Source organism: Glycine soja, chromosome 11 (assembly GCF_004193775.1).
Source record: "Glycine soja cultivar W05 chromosome 11, ASM419377v2, whole genome shotgun sequence".
Classification (NCBI taxonomy): domain Eukaryota; kingdom Viridiplantae; phylum Streptophyta; class Magnoliopsida; order Fabales; family Fabaceae; genus Glycine; species Glycine soja.
This window is the reverse complement of record NC_041012.1, coordinates 45,845,242-45,868,391: the sequence shown is the minus strand read 5'-3', so window position 1 is coordinate 45,868,391 and position 23,150 is coordinate 45,845,242. Positions and strand designations below refer to the sequence as shown.

General features: G+C 29.6%; 2 protein-coding genes and 1 pseudogene across 2 annotated transcripts; 1 reads left to right on the top strand and 2 right to left on the bottom strand.

Annotated features, from left to right (window-relative positions):
• The first annotated feature begins 3,634 nt into the window (after window positions 1-3,634).
• Window positions 3,635-4,374, top strand: LOC114373345 (annotated as a pseudogene).
• On the bottom strand, window positions 4,170-7,909 carry LOC114377340 (receptor-like protein kinase THESEUS 1). The gene is made up of 2 exons (XM_028335808.1): window positions 7,312-7,909; window positions 4,170-7,142 (listed from the first exon to the last, which is right to left on the bottom strand). Exon 2 carries the CDS (start codon window positions 7,021-7,023, stop codon window positions 4,492-4,494), a length of 2,532 nt encoding a protein of 843 aa, XP_028191609.1. The 5' UTR covers window positions 7,024-7,142; window positions 7,312-7,909; the 3' UTR covers window positions 4,170-4,491.
• A 5,411-nt stretch (window positions 7,910-13,320) lies between these two features.
• Window positions 13,321-13,802, bottom strand: LOC114373910. The gene has a single exon (XM_028331484.1). The coding sequence runs from the start codon at window positions 13,671-13,673 to the stop codon at window positions 13,467-13,469; it is 207 nt and encodes a 68-aa protein (XP_028187285.1). The 5' UTR covers window positions 13,674-13,802; the 3' UTR covers window positions 13,321-13,466.
• Between the last annotated feature and the right edge of the window lie 9,348 nt (window positions 13,803-23,150).

The window sequence follows — 23,150 nt, the reverse complement described above, 5'->3', positions numbered from 1 at the left end:
TACACTTGCCTAAATTTTTAAGTGATTGTATGAAAAAAAAAAAAAAACTAGTTGGTTTCTGATGGCTTTTAATATATAATCTAAAGTATATTTCTACTTTTTTTTCATTATTTTAGTGAGTAATATATAATATTTATTATAGGAAAAGATTCAAAAAAGGTTATAATGAAGCAATTCAGACAATATTGAGAGGGTAAGTGAAATTGATTAAATTGATAACTTTAGATTTTATTAAGTCATTCACTAATTAGCATTTATTTTGAAAAAAAAAACATAGGTTGATAAAGCGGCTGTTAAAGCATGGATGTCCATGACTAATGAAGTAAGTTTAAGTCTTATTTTCACTTTTAAGTAGTTTAATGTTGATTGAATCTTTGTTATGACAATCGAATCAGGAGAAGAAGCCTTATTTTGATAAAGCAGTTAAACTCAATGCAAAAAAAATGAGAAATTACATTCTGATGCATTAAATGAAAGGTTAGTTATGTACTTTGTTATCTTATGATACATGGGAATTATGATTTATGACATCTTTCATTTATTTTTGTTCTGATGATTCTAATAGGTTTGTTCACTTTAATCAGCAAGAATGTTCACTTGGTATGTTGTTTATTTTTATATTGTATCGTGTTTTATATATAGTAAAGTGCTAAAATATCATTTGTGGACTTGGATTGTAATTCAACATGATATTTGTAGAGTTTATACAAAACTGTTTTTGAGAGATCCATTATTAGTGAACATGGTACCAAGAATGAAATACATTTATCACTTTGTCTTATTACTTTCTGTTGGTGTAATATTTTGTCTTTTATCCGTTCCACTTGCTCAATACTCTATCCATTTTGGCAATTAACACTAGATTCTTTAATAATAATGATGATATCAAACTCTTCATACATGTATCAAAGTGTAAAATTTTAAAATACTACAAAATTGACATTATATTGTATTTTTAAAAAAGAAAATTAGTAACATTTGTTAAATGTTACGAAACATATATATTACCAACATTTTTAAAATGTTGCCTATGTATTGAAAAAAATATTGCTAAAAAGCCTTTAGTAACATTTTTAGAAATCTTGTTATTAGTATGAAAAAAATATTGCTAAAAAATTTTAGTAACATTTTTATAAATTTTGTTATTAGTATAAAAAAATATTGCAAAAAGCCTTTAACAATATGAAGTATACACAACATTTCGTAAAATATCCCGAAAATGTTTTAGTAATATTTGTTCATGTTTTGGGGACATTTTTTTAATGTTAAAAAAAATACTTTGTTGTAGTATAGTATAAACTATAAAAATTGATCCAAATCAATTCAAAAAATTGATTTAATTTGGTTCAGATTTTATATTAAATTTAAATCAGATCACATAAATTTTTATGTTTAGTTAAATGATTTTTTGATAAAATAAAATATTAGCAACATTTGTTAAAATGTTACAAAGCATATATATTAGCAACATTTTTAAAATGTTGTCTATGTATTGAAAAAATATTGTTAAAAATCTTTAATAACATTTTTAGAGTGTTACTTATGTATTGAAAACTATTTTTAAAAGTCTTTAGTAACAATTTTAGAAATGTTATTAGTAATGAAAAATAATATTACTGAGTTTTTAGTAATATTTTTATAAATGTTGTTATTAGTATAAAAAAATATTACAAAAAACCTTTAACAATATGGGGTATACACAATATTGATAAATTCTAATGTCCAATTTTTTTTCATTCTAAAACTTTGGAAATTCTATATCTATAACTTATTTTATTTTTAAAAAAATTGAATCAATCTAACGTTTTTTTAATGATCAATTTGACGTGTTTACATTCTTACTAAGTCATATTATATCAGGTTTTATATATGATAAATCATACTTTTTCGATAACATTGTGAGTTATCAAAATATTAGGAACAAGATTTCAAATCTAATAAACTTGTATCCTTAGTGGAGACATGTTTGCATTTATAGGATACAGTTGGGCATATTAAGATGAAATTTTTGGGGATTTTCGGATAGAATCATTCTGAATTATTTTTTTAAATATATTTTTTCTTCTAATCTTTCTAGTTATTTGATAAGGCATATTGAATAAAAATTAAGGAGATCTAGTTCGGTTGAATAATGTATGTGATTGTTACAAATCTTTGTATCATATTTAATTCCTAAGAATTAAAAAAAAAATTACCAAACTAAATGAAAAATACTTGGTCATAAAAGAACCGGCAAGGGACAGTAGACTTACAACCTGTAATGCATAAATAAAATAGAATATTTCCGCGAAAGACTGATTTATATATTTATTTATTGTTTATATATTTCCTATGCAAACTTTTTTCCTGTGGAAAGTAGACAGTACGTGTAGTGTGATATAACATCGATATGTATCACAATTCTTATTTTGTTGTCGTTGTTAATGCTTAAACATTACTCAATCAAGGTCTGATCAGTAAGTCCTCGCACGCGTGTAACAACTTGGTAGAATTGGGCAGCTTCTTGCAACATTCGCATTGTTTTAGATGGCTCAATTTGCTTACTTTTTCTATTAGATGAATTGAGCTTCTTACTAAAAGGCCATAATTAAACACACGAAATTGAAAAATTGTCTTACAGATTCTGAATCTTTTTGGGTTGGACACTAAAGTATTCTCTAAATTTTGTTTCGTCTATAACTATAAAACTGTACTCCAAACTTGAAAAAAAGCTTTGTTTTTTTGGATCCAAAGAATGGTTGATGGGACAGGGACAATATGGAAATTAGATCTTGAAAGGAAAGGAAAACGGCCCAACCACACCTAGATTTTGAGCCAATCCACTACTTTATTTTCCTCGCTTAAACAAGATTACTTCTTGTGTAAAATACTTATTCGCTATCATGTGTGAGTGAATTGTTAAATTACTGGTAAGTTTGATTCTTTTGGATAAAAAAAAGAAAATGCGTATCCTCTAAAAGACAGAATTGTGAGGATTAAATGAAGAGTTCGATCTTCCTTATAATTAAATGGTTAAAATATCAGGACTAGAGGCTAGGTGTAAACCGGACAATTTCAAGTTATTGACAGCGTGAATGTGTGCAAATAGTGACTATAGGAAATCCGGAACCAAATGTATTTTGTATGGTCAAAGAAATATTCCCTTTTCAGTTTAAAGTCGTACAAAAATGATCACTTACTAAGTTTTCTATTAGCATATAAGGTGAGGCCACGTTGATCTCCCTATCTATCAAAGATGAAAGTCATGGCTGTCTCAAGCAGCAATGGCTTAATTAATATTTGTAATGTTATTTGCACTCTTTGTAATGCATACTAATGCAGAAACTCAAACCTGCGCCAACCGTAGGAGTCCATGCTTTCTCAAGAAAATACAATGCCCTGCTGCGTGCCCTTCAAAGTCACTAACTAACCCAAAAAGCCTAAGTCTGCTATCTATAAGATCACTTTTATGTTACGTGACATGACTTCAGATATCATAAACTGTATGTTCTTTAAGTCAAAATTCTTGACTCGGCACATTCTTTTGGTTACCATGCTGTATATAACTACAACATGTCTTCATTCTATATTTGATAATAACAGATCGTGAACCAAACTTCAATGGCCCTGGACCCTCACTTGAGCTTAGTATCTAATGCCAACCTCCAAATCAAGCTTAGTATCTGATGCCAACCTCCAAATCAATGGTCGTTCCATTGGCAGGGAGACCAAGAAATTTGTACTTGGATTCAAGCATTGTTGGGAATCCTCTTTGATTCCCACAATTTTTCTGTTGAGGCCACCCCATCAGCAATTTGGGATGAAGAAGTTGACCATTTGAAGCTCTCTTATGATGGAGAGGAACTTGCCATCCAAGAAGGCCACCTCTCTACATGGCAATGCAAGGAAAATCAACATTATGGTTACCCTCCCAGAAGTTGTGGAGATATATGTCAATGTTGTGCCTGTCACTAAGGAGGACAGTAGAATACACAACTATCAAATCCCAGATAATGATTGTTTCGCATGCTTGGAGGTGAAGTTCAAATTCTATGGTTTATCCTCCAATTGAACGAGTTCTTGGCAGGACTTATCAGCCAGATTTTCAGAATCCAGCAAAGTCAGGTGTGGCAATGCCAGTGGTTGGAGGGGAAGACAAATATAGAATAACATCGCTTATTTCTGCATAGTTTATTCATTTTCTAAAAGACCTTTTTATTGTAACTTGTAAGAAGCTGAACTCCTACTTGCCTTATAAAAAGTATAACAGAACCTTAGAGATACTTTACATACAATTCCTAACCAGCTAATTGGCACCCATCTGTACCACTCAAATATCATCACATTGTAACTTGCTTTTGGACAAAAAAAAAAAAAGAATTGCAAAATCATTAACGAAATGAAAAATAACATTCATTCATAAAATCAGAACTTCTTAATGAGTCCAAAGCCAGGACAGCCATTGTACTTAATGCTCCATGGCCAAAATCAAGGACACGTCAGAAGAAGAACTCATCTGCCGCGAGGATTTACCAATTGCGAAAACACTGCACTTGTGGCAGCATCTTCTGCATCATCGTCATCTGTGAAAGAGTTTCCCCCATCAACCATATTGACACTGTTATCAAAAGGCTTGAGACGTGTTAACTGAATTCCAGTAATGTGGTTTGTGCTGTTATCTTCAGGTTCCATGAGTGCTGATGAGGTCTCCTGAAGCTGCAAAGCATATTCAAGATTCCACAAGACGTCGCCCATAGACGGCCGATCCACTCCATACTCGGCCAAGCACTTCTCAGCTGTCTCCCCAAACTTCTTAAGAGAAGCAGGATTGACTTTCCCCACCAGATTCTGATCCATAATTTGATCAAGCATTCCTTTCTTCTGCCAACTCATTGCCCACTCGGCTATGTTAACCTGCTCCCTTGGAAGGACAGGGTTCAAGGCTGGTCTTGTGCATAAAACTTCCATCAAAACTACTCCAAATGAATAAACATCTGATTTCTCTGTAAGCTGTTGCCTTCTGAAGTATTCAGGATCAAGATAACCGAAACTACCTTTAACAGCAGTGCTCACATGAGTCTGATCAAGAGCAGGACCAGTTTTGGAGAGGCCAAAGTCAGCAACCTTTGCAACAAAGTTATCATCTACGAGGATGTTAGTTGTCTTTACGTCGCGGTGAATTATGCTCTGAGATGCTCCTGTGTGGAGATAATGAAGACCTCTTGCTGCTCCAATGCAAATTTCAAGCCGCTGCTTCCATGATAGAGGTGGCAGGTCAGTTCCATACAAATGACTCCTGAGAGGTCCATTAGCCATGTACTCATAGACAAGAATCATTTCTGATCTCTCGTCACAATAGCCAATGAGGGACACGAGATGGCGATGGCGAAGCTTGGATAACATCTCAATTTCTGTTCGGAATTCAGCAAGACCTTGTTCTGATCTCGGGTTCCCCCTTTTAACAGCCACATTGGTCCCATCTTCAAGAGTCCCTTTATAAACCCTGCCAAAACCACCAACACCAAGAAGCAGCTTCTCATCAAATTTGTTGGTTGCATCAAGGATCTCTTGGAAGGTGAACAACCGTCCAAGATTTGATGAAGCTAAAGAAATAATGCTTGCAGTTGCACTCTTCTGTGAAGTTGTTGACATTTTTGTCATGGTCTGAGAGTTTCCATACAAGGGTAAAGGCAGCCAAGAATGGCCCTGTTGAGTAGACTTTGATTTGTATCTCGCAAGGCAGCAATAACACAAACCAGCTAAAGCAATGGCAGCCACAGCCCCAACAGAAGAACCAACTATTATTCCCATCTTGCTTTTGCTTGACGGTGAATGGGGAAGGAAACTCTCAACTGAAGAAAGTCCATCCAAGCTCTTGAATGCATTGCTGATCTTCATAACCTCAAGTCCATTCATAGTGGCATTTGTGATATCTGCCATTGAATCAGGACCAACACTCACTGTCAAAATGTTGGAGTCTGCTGAGGCATTGGAAACAAAGTCCTTATAGTAAGGCACAGCCAAGTCATTAGTTATGGATGAGAGGTCAAGGCTTCCAAGAGCTATGTCAGCGTTTATGAACAAATTGAATACTAAAGTGTTGAGAGACTTGCTAATAATATCACAAAAGTGCACCCGGATGAAATAGGAGAAGTTTGGATCCACAGGAAAGACCCAAGTGATGTTGAAATTTGAGTCTGGTACATTTGCATCCCCCATTGCTTCAGAAGTGGCATAGACCCAATTCGGTGCCGTCTCAGATGTAACACCTGCTGGATACTTAATACTGGAAGGGTTAACAGACACCTTAATGACTGAACTATTCACATGGAGGTATTTCTGATCATTCTCCCAAGTCCTTCCTAAGGTGTCATTTTGGGGAGTGAGCAAGGGGCCTCCTACGTTTAAGCGATAAACAGTCTCAAAAGCAAGTTCAGAAAGGCCATTGAATGGTGCAGTTGGGTTAAGGGCCAATGCCTGATCAACAAACAAGTCATTTGGCATTGACACAACTTCAATTGCATTGACAAAGGCAACTGAACCATTTGAAGGAATGAAGGTAACAGTCAAGGTATCAGATGTAACATTGATGGCATACTCCCTAAACATATAAGAACCATTGTAGCTCCTAAAGGAGAAGTTGCACAATAGAACAAAATCGTCAGTGACCACTGTTATAGCAGCAGCAGTCAAATTATGGGCAGAGTTGGGAAGAGGAGAAAAATATAGCCTAAGCCAGTGCCTACCTTCCTCAACCTGAAACCTATAAGAAGCTTTCTCAGTGAAAATCCTAGCCGATTGGTATACTGGGGAAGGGACACTAGAATTGGAACTGGCAACAACAGAATTACCAGTTTTCAACACTGGTGAAGAATGTTGTGAATCAGGAACAAAAGTGCGGTCTTGGAAAGTTATGCTTTGGGAGGAACCACATGCAATTAGATAATTGTCACGAGGAGCGAATGTGGCAAATGAACCATTTACCGAAAACAAATAAAGAACCAAAACAAAGGAAACCCACTTTACAAGCTTCATCATCACCATTGTAGTTCCCAAGTCTTCACCAATCCACAAAACAATTGTATGCACTAAGCAATACCCTTCAAACCTTTGAACTCTTTAATCTTAAGTTCTTAACTTTCAATCCCAAGCCACAGAAAAACCTGCAAAAACCTCGGATCTATCAAACTCAATACACAAAACCAGACATTTCCATTACATGTAACAGACAAAAACACCATGATTGTAATTCTAACATAACAACTCACGAGACATGACGCAACACAAACTCACAAACAAGGGTCTTGACAGGGAATTATATTGTGTACTTACCCTTTTGGTCGTGAATAACCTGCTTCTGCAAAAGTGATTAGCACGGTTCAAAGAGAGACACAAAATGAGACCCAATTTAGATTACGTGAACCCCATTACTGAAATCCCATGAAGTTTAGCTTTTTAGTGTGGCCGTAATGCAAGCAAACACCTTTTCCAGGCTGTTGATTAGGCTGTCAATTACAGAGAGAAAGAGTGGAGCCCACAAAGAGAAAATTAAAAATTAAAAAAAAAAAAAAAGTGTTAACAAAACTTCAAGTCTTCAAACTTGAAAGTTGAAACTTGAAACTCCCATAGAACCAGCTGTTACCTGAAGATTCCGAGTTTTCTAAACTCAGAATCTTTGCAACCAAAGTACTAGGAATTAAGGCTTACAACTAAAAATGTTCTATTGTATTATATATATTATATATTACATGATATGATAATAAATAGTAGTAATATACTAGTTTTTAAGCCTATAAAGGGAAGAAGAAAAACAAAAGAATCATCTAAAAAAACAAAAGAACATGGCTCGGAAGAAAATGGTTGTTGCGCTGGGTTCAACGATAAAATGGGACCCGCCTTTAACGCGGCTTCAAGCTACAGAAGGGTCAGGGGTTGATAACACTTATCAAACAAACTCTGAACACAGTTGAGTTAGCTTTTCACCATGGTTAAAAAGGTTTCTTGAGAGTAAAATTATTATTATTTTACCATTTTTGTTTTCACTATACATATCTTGTCCTTTATTTTAATTTTGAAAATTTGCGAATATCTCTGTCAACAAAACTTGTCTCGTTCTAACGAAAAATCTTGTCACACTCATTATCTAACAGCAATGTCAGCAAACTAGTAATTTTGTAGTGACATTCATCCATCCTAGGTGTAAGATATTATGAATATGAATGGGGAAATTATTGGACATACTTTTATGCTGTATTTGATTAATTGTGGATGATTTAATTTAGAATTTGATTTTGAGAAACTGTTAATGTAGAGATTTTTATATTGTTAACTAATTAAAATTTATTTTAAGTATTGTTTTGAATTAAATATTATAAAAATTAACAATTTTAGTATATATAATAATTCACTACTAAATAGTAATAAAAAACTATTACATTTTTTTTAAGAAAAAAATTGTCTTATGTAAAATAAAGATCTTGGTAAGAATAACAATCCCAGTAAGAATGACCGACGAAGTCACTGTCTTTGACAAAACTACTTCATCCGAATTCCATGTTAGTTATTTGAAACTTGACCTTTCGTGGTTTTTCTAGTCAACTTTTGGATTAAGTAACAAAATCATGGAGGTAGCTTTTATCTAAGAGGTTTTATGATTTTACAGGAAAGAACTAACACCCACAATTCCAAACCCGTACTATATATTCGGTATCCTAAGATATAGGATTGTTTTCGTTGGATGAGTAACTTCTCACATTAGCCACAATAGCATTGTCCAGTTCATATTTGATCTAAATTAATTTTAGAGAATGAACATTTAAATTTCTACACACAAAAAAATAAAGATTGCACAATTATATAAAATGATTCATAACTGTTTTTTTCATAACAACTAATTTGTTCCAGTACATAACAACTGATACATCAAATTTAAATTAAATTACAAATTTGACTACTTTTCTAACATGCTCATAATAAAGTTACAACACAATTCATGATATTTGTGTTGATTTAGATGTGTCCTTCATGAGAATTTCATACCACATGCATATGTTCTTCTTTATCTCCTTTGTCTTAACTATTTTTTCTTTGAGAACATTTTTTTCTTTTATAGCATTTTCCATGCCAGACAAATCAACATTGCTAGAAGAGGTTGAGGCTGTAACTCATTTTTTCTTTGCTTTTCCTTTTTGCTACCTTTTTGTCTTATGGGATGGGCCAATGGTGATGTTGTGTCCGAAGATGATGAGTATGCGCTTGAAGAATGAACATTTATTCTTTTTGAAGAGTTGTCAACTTGTTATAGTCACTCTAGTATGAGCCTCGTGATTTCTTCTTGGATGTTATTTTCTAGTATTTCATCTATGGTTTATTTTCAAAGTGTATCAAAATCCATGTGATCCATATGAATGATTGAAACGTAAGTAAATGAGAGAAGAAGATTGCACAGTTTGATGAGATGTGAGAAGGATACAAGATTGCACATTTATGACTCATAATGACTAATTTTATAATGGATAGTTCATAACCATTAGTTTTATAACTATTACTTTGATAATGAATAGTAGATAACAACTAATTTAAATTACAATTTTTGGGTAGTTTCCTAACTTGTGACTAATAAAGATAAAAGAATAAGAGTCACATAATATCAATATAAAATAATTTTACAAATTATCTAATCACATGACAAATTTACTGATTTTTATAATATTTATCTAAAAAATTATATATAATAATTTAGGATAATAATAATACAAAATAATTTTACCTGCATAACTATTAAACTCTAAAGATAATACAATTATGATTTTAGAATTGATTCTCGGACACATGTCTGATGTGTCCTTCACAATTTTTATTTTGATTTCTAAATAAAATTTTGATAATATTTCTTTAAAATAAAAAACAATATTTAAATAATCTTACTTTATAATTTAAATTATTTATCATAAATCCAAAACATAATTTATATATTAAAAATATTTTTTATCATAAATTTTAATTTTAATATAATTTACATATTAGAAAATATTCCTTTAATATAATATTTAATCAAATAAATATAAACATTTATCTTATACATACAAATACTAACTCGCTTACGATAATACATATAACTTAAAAAGTTTTATTTATACATGATTGACACTTTTGTTAACAGTCTTGATGTTGTTTATATGTTGATATTTTTCACATGTACTAAATAATATTTTTTTTTATCTTACAATCAACAAAAGTTATAAAAAGAAAAAGAATCCCAAGTCGTGCAAACCAAATTGTGGGTTCAAAATAGTAAGCCGAAACAATTTTTTGTTGTTGAATGTTAATATTAATTAATTTTGAGAAAGGAAGTGGAAGAAGTTTTAAGTGTACGTGACCACCACGCCTTCCTGTTAGTGATGGTGATTGTTTCTCTTTCTTTCTATGGCTTCAGAATCCTTTTTGCCTTCTAATTTGAAGGCAACAATAGCTCCTGGTCTTGTCAACTGTTAGTGCCTTTTTTCTCTTCGTCTTTGCTAACACGATGAATTTTTATTTTACCATAATCAAGTTTAACAGGAGAAAATACACAGAATAGGAAGACAGAAAGATACAAATTTATCATTTTTTTGTGAAAAAGATCAAAATTCATCTCTGTAAAACAAGATTATGGCTCCTTAATATGTATACAAACGATGTATAACTTATGAGTATAATGTGTTTAGTTTAATATATACCATGGGGACATTTTTCAGCAACACAATATTGATAAAATGATAATTTTAAAAAATACATTTTTTGTTCTGCAATTTAACGTTTTTTTAATTTTTATCCTAAAAAAATCATTTTAGTTCTTATAAAATATAATTATTTTTTTATTTTTTTATTTTTTTATTTTAAAATTATGTTATATATCATTCGAAAAAGAGTTAATTATATTATTATTTTTTTAAAGTGTTTTAAATAATATTTTTTATCATTCAAAATATTATCTAAAATATTTTAAGAAAAAAAATCAAATAAATAAATTTTATAAGAATTAAAATTAAAAAAAGATTAAATTACAGAAAACAAAAATGTATTTAAGCTATAAAAAAAATATTGATAAAATGGTAAGGTTAGCGTTAGCGTGCTACTAGGCTTTGAAAAGGATCACCGCTATCTCGCTATCGTCATGTGCTTGATGCCTTCACAGATGATTCAATTCGTCATTTTCTAATTTAAATTAAAAGGAAATAGTTTATAGAAAATATTAAAATATAATGTAAAATATTTGTTTTATTTAAAAATGATTATACTATTGACATTTTGTTTCATAATCATTTTAAATAATTGTATTTTTTGAATATAATGATTTTAATTTCAATCGGAAAGGTAGTTTATAAAACAAATAAAATACTATCTTCCCCAACAATATTGAAGAAAAAAGTTTTGAATTTTTAAAAAAAAATTCTGTAAAAAAAAAAAACTAAACATTTTAAAGAAGCTAAACAAACAGACAGCATTGGAGGCAAAACCAAACATTTTTTCAAGAGTTGAAAGTGTATGTCAATTTGGTTTTAGCCCACGAGTCGTGAATGGAAAAAGGCCATTGTGAGCCCAAATTCTCTACCTAAGTAAGCCCAGTAATTAGTGCAACCAAGTAGAAATTAGGAAATTAGCCGGTTTGTTTGCGTTTTCATAACAAAATATATTTAATTAATAATTATAACATTTGTGTAAATAAGATTTTTTTCCCCAAGTACACTAATTCAGAAAATTAGTTGTATATTATTTACCGTAGTGAAAAAAATCCCTTATTTTTTTAGTGTCCAAAATATTTAACAGAGTCAAAAACTAATTTCTTAAATTAAAGCATTGTAATTGGAATACTTAATTTATATTATTTTATTAGTGGAAAGGTAGATTGCTGCCTGTGAACTCAATAAAAACTCATCTGCAGAATTAATTGTCCGCGAAAACAATCCATCCCTAAACATGGGACCAATAAAAGTTTTTATATCAGAATTTAAATAACAATCGAGAAAGAAAGTGACATGATAGCGTTTCATCAAAACAAAAAAAAAGTGGCATGATAGCGAGAAAATTTATGTACCTTCATGCTCCTGACAACAACAAAACATAGACAATCCAATAAATTCTCTTTTTTCGTCTTTTTACATTTTCTTTTCTAACAAGGAAAAAAATTATTTCCTTTAAATTCTCCTCCGAGAAAATATATATATATATATATATATATATATATATATATATATATACACACACATATATATATAATGAGGAAAAAAATATACAGCAAGAATATAATATTTTTTTATCCAATCATAAATTATCAAATACATAAATTTATTATTTTTTATAATAATTATCTTAATACTCACACCAAAGCTGCGTATATATTAAACTCTAGAAAAACAGATATATATTTGAAATTTTGGAAAAGCATTAGGTGTTCAGTAATTGAGAAAATATTATTAAATATGTCATTTTAGTTATAACATTATACATGTTTTTTTATGGACACATTATACATGTTATTAAAAGTGAGAAATAATAATTTTTTCATTTAGCAAGTCGGTCAAATGCTAAACCAGAAGCTAATCCTCTTAATAATTTCTTTGTATATACATGAATTTCGGATAGAATCATATGCCTTCCACTCGAATCAACCCACGTTACTACAAACTGAACGATAAACACTAAACAGTGAAAAATAATTAAGTTTTTTTTCTTCTTTTTGTTTAAATATGCTGAAAATTCATATAAACATAGTGTGTTTTTTCAATCTAAAAAAAAATCAGTTTTTTTAATTATTTCTACAATTTCATTACTTCCTGCATGTTTTGGTTCTTATAGTATGACTTGCCATTAAAAAATATATCACATTTATAAAATATAGCTATTTTATTTTTAATCTAATAAATCATGTTAGGCTATAAAAAATTAAAATATAATTAAGTGAATTTCGATCTGCCATCAGAACCAAGATAGGTGACAATAAATACGGTAAAGATAAAGAAAAATTCAACTACTAAAAATTAAAAAGTACTAAATTTGAAAGTACACACACATCATATTTAAGCTTTTAAATATATACGTGAAACACGTAAAAATTTCTCGTACGGCTTGATACATTAATTAAACAAGCATCCAACTTATAGCAGGCTTTATCACAAAAAGGAAGCAAGCAGAACACACGAGAAAATACAACAGAAGAATGCAATATTTTGAAAGGAGAAGAACTCAATATAAAGTACCCTAAAAATGAATTTAAAAAAAAATGCAAAGAAGAAAGAGATAAATATACATTATAAGCATGTATATATATCCACGAGTCAGCACAAGAACATAAAACCGATATAAACATTAAAAACGTAAATCCCTGCTTACTAGAATCTTAATGTGCGTATATATATTATGATACATTGAAAAATCTCATAATAATAAGAGGGTAGAGAAGGAAACATAGGAAAATTAGAATTAGAAACTATATAGTATGATGGTGCTCATCTGTAAGATTTGAGAGTGGCTCCACAAAAAGTGCAAATAATAGCTTTCCACGATTTGGAGTAAAAGGGAACGTAGCAAAATCTGGTTTGTATCATCATATCAGCCACGCTGGCTCCGCAGCCGCACCGCGAGCACGTCCCCGCCGCCGGCTTGCTCCGCCGCACCTTTCTCCTCTGATCCACCAGAAAACAGAAGCAAACCATGTCTCTGCTCGATCCAACGTTGTATAGTTTCACACTTTCACTTGTTGTCTTGTTTTGAAAAGTTGCCTTTTCTAATGGACAGAAATGAGAAAAAACTTTAGTGGTTGCTTGTGCTGACGGCTATCCCAAAAAAAGTGTCTAATCAAAATCGTTGTTCAGTAAGGGTAAGGGAAAAATATGAAGTGATTGGGTTGGAGTACGTAATTACTTTCGGTTGGATGAACGACACGTGTGGGGGAGAGTTGATGGATGCATGACGCGTGTCTTAAGTTTTTCACGTATTGATGGTAATGGATGCCTTTTTGGTTCAATCATGGTGAATAGTGATCAAGTGAACATTTGCCACGTGAAGTTACACGGTTGTGAGAGTGAAGAGTTGTTCTGACTATAAGATGCTGCTAGATGATGACTTATGATTCGAGCATTCAAAGTGCATTATTGTTCTTTTAGGATTCCAAGTCTAGTACGAGTAATAATCTCCTTGCATTAATTTTGGGTTGTTTCCTATCATTAATTAAGGATAAGTTCTTGGTATTGCGGGTAAATCATCCCATTGTGATATTTGAACAATTAGTGTCTTAACCTTTTTAACCCATGAGATCAAGTTTATCAAACTCGAGAGTTTACGCAAACTCGTGAGAGTTTCATAAACTCGACTCGTAGACTCAACTCGCAGACTCGTAAGAGTTTACTTCATATAAAAATAATATCCAAATATCTATAAATAACATACTAATTAAACATCTCAGCAATATAATAAAAGCAAAGCAGTATCACAAAGTTCAGAATATTTAAATAATCAAGTCTAGTAATAATACATCACTAGTAGACAATAACATGTAGAAGTTATAGTAGTGGTAGATCATTCTCATCGAGGGTTTGATGTTATTAAGTTTGGTATTATTAAAGTTAAGAATTTCCTATTTGAGAATAGCACGCTAAATGAATATATGTTGAATGTTAAACACATAGAAAACAATAAAAAATGACTTACATTTTAGTCTAATTTTTTTAACTTAGCTAACTCGTTGACTCGGTGGTAAACTCGAGAGTCTACAGAGTTTACTGAGAGTTTATAGAGTTTATTCAGAGTCTATTAAAAAAAAGTTTACTCAAAAATCAACTCGCAGAATACAAGTGAACTCGTAAAATCGTAAGAATTAGCGAGTTAACTCGAAAGTTTAATAACCTGCATGAGATTACACATCATCAATCTCTCATTTTCAGTAATAAACCAAGTTCCTTTTCCTTGATCAATAAATGGTCTGCTGCTGTAATGCTATCGGGGATTAAATGGTTGGTGTTATTACCATACATCATATCTTTATGTAATTGCTTTAAATATGTCTTGGTTACAGCTTGTTGTCTTGACATTTATTATGTTAATGAAATTTATTTTGTCATTAAATAAAAAAAAAAACAAGTTCCTCAGCTCGTCAGACCAATGGGTATAGAAGGTGGATTCTTCTGATCCTTTCCAATTAAATTAACTTACAATTTTCTATACAAATCAAGATTGTTGATCAGGGAGAGTTTGCTTTAGCCTCTTTCTATTTTTTTCCTTTACTTTTTGGAGAGTTTTACACCTCTCAAGTGCTTTATTTTGGTAATTTATTTTGGATAGGTTGCCTCTAGAGTTAAATTATTGTGCAATAAACGAGCTTTGTCTCAAGTGCAAAGCATGTCTTGTGTACGTGTTTTGTTTTTCATTTGAGGAGGAAACTCTTCACGTTATTATATCTTGCTCGGTGACAAAATTAGATTTGGAATGCAGTGGCTTATTTTTCTAGGGGCTTGTCTAATGATATTTTTGCTCATTGTATCTAGTTTAGTTCTTTTTAAGAAGGAAAAAGTTACATCCTATTTTGTTATCTCTTTTTGGCACGTTGTAGTATTGTCTAATTAGATTACACATAACGAAATTCAGGGTATACCTTATTCCTTTTTACTTAACAATGTTTTGGAGTTGATAATAGTCAAATCGAGAACACGATTTAAGATCAAAACAAGTAAATTAAATTTAACGCTCTTTTTATGATTGGTGAATTAATCACACAGTTTGTCTAAATTTATCCTTTTGATGTAACCTTATAAAACTTTTGTAAACAGGTTAGAATATTCCTAATACTCTATTTTTTAATTTTTTTTTCTTATATATGACTTACGCAGGTTCTTCAATTCTAAGTTTAACACATTTACATTCATCTTTATGGAAGACAATATTACTTTTTTTTTTCTAGTTCTTGTGTACATTGATGATTTGTTTCTCACAAGAAATGGTTTTACTTAATTTTATATATAAAAAAAGTTTTCACATGTTCTTGCTTAAGATTTAAAAAATTTAACTCAAGGATTTTATGGCCTCGAGTCATTTTCTTGGTGTGGAACTTCTAATCTCTAATGGTATATTTCTCATCCAACATCATTATTAAGGAGCTTCAGCAAATAGTTATTATAATTGATGAGAAGCCTATTTCGACTTTAAGCAGCAAGTTTTTATAGTCTTGACTTCATTGAAATAAACTTTATCTAATAGAGTGGAACCTTGGTTTATGCAGATGCCACAACCTATCTAAACAAAATTATGTACTCTGGCACTTCTTGTGCTTCTTTAATATTAACTATTTGCCTATTTAAAAAACTTTATCTAATAGAGATTGAACCATTAGCCTAGACATTGTGGATTTATGTTAAAAGTATTATCTAATGAGTAATTTTTTTAGTATAATTTATTGTTATTGTAATTCATTAATGGTATAGTGTAACATTTTAATTTTTATTAGAAAAAATATATACTGATGAATAGTAACCAAACAATAAATCATAAGTAAAATATACTCTCTTTTTTGTAGTGAATATTAATCCAAACAGTTACTGAATTTATTGTTCCGTTGGTCAGTAAAAGTTTAATAAGAAAAGGTACCCATTTGACCTAAACAGATTGGACTAATATACAGGTATTTCAACTATGAATGGTACAATTGTATAAACTTAAAAGCAGGAGTTGGCAATAGAGAAGATTTTATATCATGTGAAGATAATATCCCATACCCCACCCTCGAACAAGTGAGGAGATTTTTCCACCTGATCTATTTATTTAATCAAAATTAAAAGTACATATATCCAATAATTCAAATATAAAAACATATTTCATATTTTAATACACTAGACTGGTTCATCTTCCAGAAATTTGTTCCATATGAAAAATTCAAATATCATACCTTATTTAAAGAAAGTAAAGTATATATTACTTTGAACCAACTACCAATTAATATTTTGTGCACTTTGTAATATTGATTGTTTTTTATACAGAATAACTTTATACTATTTATGCTTACATAGGACTCCTATTGTCGAAATGCTACTGGTGGCAAGGTACATAAGCATAAACTCACCAAACAAAGTACATTAGCATAACTAAATCAGTGAGAAAAAAGTTAATAAAGGACCACACATGTGGGGTGGGGGAAATTTAAATGTTCTTAAGTGTGAAGGAAACACGTGTCAGAATTCTTTCTTTCGTGACTGAAAGGACGTAATATGTGAGTGTTGCTGTCTTCACCAATATTTTAAAGCAATAATATTAATTATCTAAGACAGACAAAACTATCGACAGTTTAACGAAAAACAAATGTATATAGTCACTGATAAAGAGAAAAAAAAAATCTCAAATATCAAAGAAAATTGCAACTACATGTGCGTTATACTGCCTATACATACATGTTTTTTGAGTTTCGGAAAGGTTAAATTATACCAATAATTAATCAAAATCTCTATATTTGTGCAAATTGCCGACTTCAGGATAATTGTGATTTTTTACTGGAAATAATTTTGATTTTAATTATCCTTTATATATTAACTAGTTTAATTTCTCTTGTACTATTCATGATTTAAAAATTATTTTATCTTGCCAAAATCCTTAATATAGAATATAAATTGCATTCATAAAAAAAATATACACAATTAACATTAACAAAATATACATGTACTCCAATTAATCTAAAAACTTACTTCTTATGCATATAAAATAATTGTTTAATGACATTTATAAAAAAACTTGTATGATGTAACCGTTTTCTTTCTTTCCTGTAACTCTAATTTGTATTTGTCTGGGGCATAGCTTATACCTTCTTCATTAATTTATCAGTTTTTTTGCCAATAAAAAAAACATAAAAAACTTATTTGGCTCCTATGTTTATTATGTTTTATTTCTTACATCTAAAAATTATTCATTCTAGTATATCTATATATGCACTTTTTAACTCATCTTAGTTTTCTCTCACACACATACATATACATTTTTAGTTTTTACAATTTGGTCTTTAGGCGGTAAGAACTAAAACAAATTTAAAGAAAGTTGCTTCTTGCACCTAATTAGTTAGTTGTTACTTTTTAGATTAGCCCTTCTAAAATGAAATTTTTCATTTTTGAATTAGTCTTTTCAAAAAGTTAAAAAGTGCAAGAAATAAAAGGAGGTAATTGCCCTAGTTGCGAAGGACCCTTGGTTACCAAGCTGGAGATACCCAATCTGTTTTTTTTTTTTTACTTAAATATTTTTTTCTCCCATGTCATATGCGTCTAACAATGCTCTGTTCCTTTTGAGTTAGATGGGTTTGTTTGGGCCTCCGAGGATTTGGCATCACTTAGGCCTTCTTTTATCGTATTTGGGTTGTGTTAATTATCCTACTACCCAAAGGAGAACTGTTTCGTATTTTCTGGTTAGAGCAAACATAACGGTCAAATGTTATTGTTTAGCACTAGCTTTTTTTTTTCTTTTTCTTCCTTGCTTTTATAATTTATAAAGTTTAATTTTTAATATTATAAATTTATGAATATTAATTTATTTTTTATTTAGTATTATTTAATATATTATATTAAAAATAATATTATTTAGTTATTACTAATTCAACAATGAATAAATTATTAAACATTGAATCATAGTCTTTGTCAGTCAAACTATTATTCCGATTTTAAAAATCTCAAATAAGATTGAGTGCAATATATATGAGAATACTTTTCCTGATGTTGTATCATTTTATAGAACTTTCTCGTAGCTTATGAAGAAAGTATTTATATAAAAAAATAATAATGTATTTAATGTCATTAAAATATAAAAATATATTTCATATTTATCATAATACTCTTTTTAGTCTCGAACATAAGTAACAAAATTTCTTTGTCATTTAATTTTTTTAATTATTTTTAATAAATATATTTTTTCTTCTTTTTATAATCTATATTGGAGAGAGTAAAAAAATAATTAATAAAAGTGGAGAGATTCATTTTCTTTTAGAGTTGTTTGTCATTTTCATTATTCATTTTATTAAATTTTAATAGTTATAAAGGTAACTAATTTTAATTATTAGATATAATAAATAAATAAATAATGAGGATGAAAAAATAACTCTACTGGTGCATCTCTCATCTTAATAAAAATATTTAATAGTAGGATATAATGATTTAAAATTATTCTTTTTAAAATGTAACCAATACCAACCACAAGGGTACTCATTAATGTAGGTTAGTTTATTTATGGAGCGTATCTCCTGCTACAGGTATCCTCGACAAGCATTAAATTCAAGATTTTTTCATAACTATGGTTAAGAAATTAAAAGAAAAAAATATTAATCTTAACAATTAAAAAAGAGTGTAAAAAAATTATAGATAATATAATTTTACGCATTTTAATAAAAAATTATTTTTTAGTCTCTTAACTAATATCTTAAAGACATTGATTAATAATATTTATCATTTTTTTATACATTATAATTTTTGTTATAAATTTCAAGAAAATTTATGAAAAATATCTATTTTGACTCTTGAAAGTGTGTAACACTAGCAAATTGATTTTTGAAAAATAAAAATTTTAAATTTAGTATAAGAATATACAAAAAATGTAATAAATTAATCATATTTTTAATTCATCTCTACTAACCTTAATATAGATGTTTATGTGTAACATTTTTAGTGATATCATGATAGCTCATTATTGACACGTGTCATTTACATAAATGCTATGACATGATCAAAGGTTTCATGTACATACAGTACATTAAAACTAGTGAAGATGAGTTAACCACAAGAAGGTGAAAAATATTAGGTATGAAATGGAAATAAGAAAATATGGTGATGGCTTTACTAAATTTATATGTAATGTGATTAAAAATTCAAAAGTATCTTTAAGGATTAAAATAACACTAAAGATTAAGTTTAAGAACTTAGTAAATAATTAAATTATGAGATTAAAATGATAACAAATTGTTAAGTTCATAAATTAAATTAAAAAATTATTTTTTAAATATATGACAATCACTTAATAACATGCGATAATCATCGATTGTTACCTAAGATGTCACATAGGTACCTAAGACCGTATTATATTTTTTTGCACATTCAAAATTTTCATCTTTGTGCAAACAATCGAGTAAATTAAAACCAGACTTAAAATTTTAAAGTTAAATTAAATGAAACATCAATTGTGAGTGTGTAACGCATTCAATACACCTAATCAATAATACCTCGAAACAATGTGCCCTTGTAACTGATTGTTATTTTAAGAAGTTGTAATCTATGTTTGCCACTGACCCAAAAATTAGGCCGAAAAACGTCATCCAGTGGCTATATATCCAACAAAAGCTCAATCTCATACCAGGCTGACCATTGTAGTCCTAATAATTCATCGAATGGTAATTGCTGATTTAATTACACTTATATTGATTCATTTATTAAGGATCATACTTTTTTTAACGAATCATACTTATATTTCAATGAATTTTATCATCGATGTAAAACTTTTGTTAGCAAGTAATATATTCTGTAAATGGTTTTTAATCCTGATGCATGTTTTGATTTTGTATAACAATCCTAATTAGAGTATTGATTCTTTGGTGTAATCCTAAGATATCCATAAATTTTGTTTTTTTTAGTCCATCATAAGATTAATCTTTAATTTAAGATTTAATTATACTTAAAATTCTTTTGTTCTTCTTTAAATATATATTATGTGAGAATTGAATTTAAGTTAAATATGACAACTCTCCTACAGGACAAATTTGCATCTAAAATTATATTGCCATCTAAATATTTTTCCAAACCACTTATTTTGGTATTTACTTTTACCAAATCACTCATTTTCATAAAAGAAGTAGAGCTAATGACTAATGTATTGGTGTATTGAAATTCATCTAAATGGTTGATATTTTTTTTTTCCATATTGGATACTTATTTAGAGACGGAGACACAGTAATATATTATTCCGAAAATGCTTAAAGACAGGAGTATTTGAAAGTTCCGTTTAGGTTGGAAACATTGGAGTCAATAGGAGCGGCAGAGTGAGTGCTTGGTAGTGTTTATGGGTGCCAAATTGCCAATCCACGCGCATTCCCCTTTCGGCTTTTGCTCATTGCCGCGTTCTTCTCCCATTTGCTTCCCTTTCTTAAACAGACTCAAGGATTCCCCCACCAATTTAACTTTTACTTTTATGGGCAAAAATAAATGCTAAATTGCAGTCTGCAAAAATAAATGCTAAACGTCACACCAGTTTTAAGTTTCCAGAAGGTGCTTTGCTTAAACTGAACAAAAAAAGGGGATAAAGTATGCTTTATTTTTCTGTAATTTGTGTCAAAAACATTATGTTTATGCATTATAAAATTTCACATTTGCCTCAAGAGTTAAAGTAAAAGATATATAAAAATCCATTGTTAACACTTAATAAAACATGAATATTTGAATGAGTCTTTCAATATTATCTTACCCTTCTCTTGCTACTTTGATTCTTTCTCATAAAATTTAATTTTTAAGTATTATAAATTATAACTTAGTCCATTTTGATGGAAATAAATCTCTTAACATCATTTTTCTCTTCTTTTTTTTATAACTTTGAACTAATTTTGAATTCTTATTATGAGCTTTCCAACTTTAGAGTGTTAATGTGAAATAAAGATTTTGAATGAAACTTCAAAGTTAACAGTATGGGTATTTAAAATATCATTTCATTTATTTAAATGTGAAAATCTATAATACAATTTATAAAATTAGTTGCCCTTGGCCTAAGAAGTTGTAGAGAGAAAAAAGAAACTCATAAAAAGATTTATTTATAGCTACTCATAACCATGCATCAGTAAGAACTTGTTTGCATGAATTAAAAGTGTAATGCATATGATTTCTTGAGAAAAAAAAAATTTTAAAAAATTTGTTTCTATAATATTAAAAATATTTAACGATTTATGATTTTTATATTAAATATGGAAAATCATCAAACACTTATATTAGATTAATTTTCTGTTAGTTAAAGAAGTGTTGAATTTGATTTTTCTTTAGAAGAATTAGATTTGAATCTTGTAAAAAAAATAGGTATTTGAACAACTTTATTTTTTAATTAAGTTCATTTGACTCAATTTAAATCAATCGAAATTTAAAGTTATTTTTAAATACTTAATCAGGGTCTCGCACATAAAATAAAATCACTAAAAGATTCAATCCTTCTGCCAGCTCATGTGGTCTTTAGGGTTTTCTTTGACATGAACGTTTACATGAACAGGTGCATTTCATGTCATCATGTCAGAATTTTTATATGATATTTTGATTTGGATGGAAATTCATTTTTGTACATTTCTTTACTCTTGTGGATTCTTAATACTCAAATAATTTTTTTACTGCATTTTATCCAATTTCCCTGACAAGTAAGTTAAATGGATCACTAAATTAAGTTTAAATTTCGTTAAATGATTGAAGAATCGGTGAATAGTATAATTGGAATTGGACCAATAGAAGAGGACAAATTCATTTATCAGAATTGGATTAATTAAAGTAAGAACCGCGTTGACATGTAAAGTATCATCGAGCAAGAACAGATAACAGAAGTATCTAACGCATCGCTAATATTTTATTATTACAGCATTATTTTTTATATTAAAGCTAATAGTATTTTATTTCTATTCCTATTTCCCATAAAAATAGAGAAATAAAAGTCAAGCGTAGTTGGTGGCCAACTCACCTTATTGAGCTGCGTCGACGGCAGTGGTATTTTTGGGAATAAAGGCAGAAACCAGGGGCTTTCGTTAATTTTCTAAGGTTTTGGCCTCATTTTGTGGAGGAACTATGGGAATGGAATGGACTAATGGAGGGAAAGTACTAAAGTAAAGAAAATATCTCTATAATCAACTGTTATCATTATTTGATATTTGATCTGTGTGACTCTCAGGCTGAACTACTTAAGGTTCCACAACCTATATTACTATGTATATAAGCATTTCTTTAACAATAATAATACCATTAACTGCCCATTAATCTTCTTAATTTTATGATATTTAATCCTTTCTGATCTTTATGACAAAGTTTATTTATTACTTTTGTCTTGTCATAACAAACCTATTAAACTTGACTAAAAACAAACAAACCTATTAATCAAATTCAATAGTCTTCTACATCCAAGTAGATACTTTCTCTCGAATCAATTATAAGAAGAAAAAATCAAAT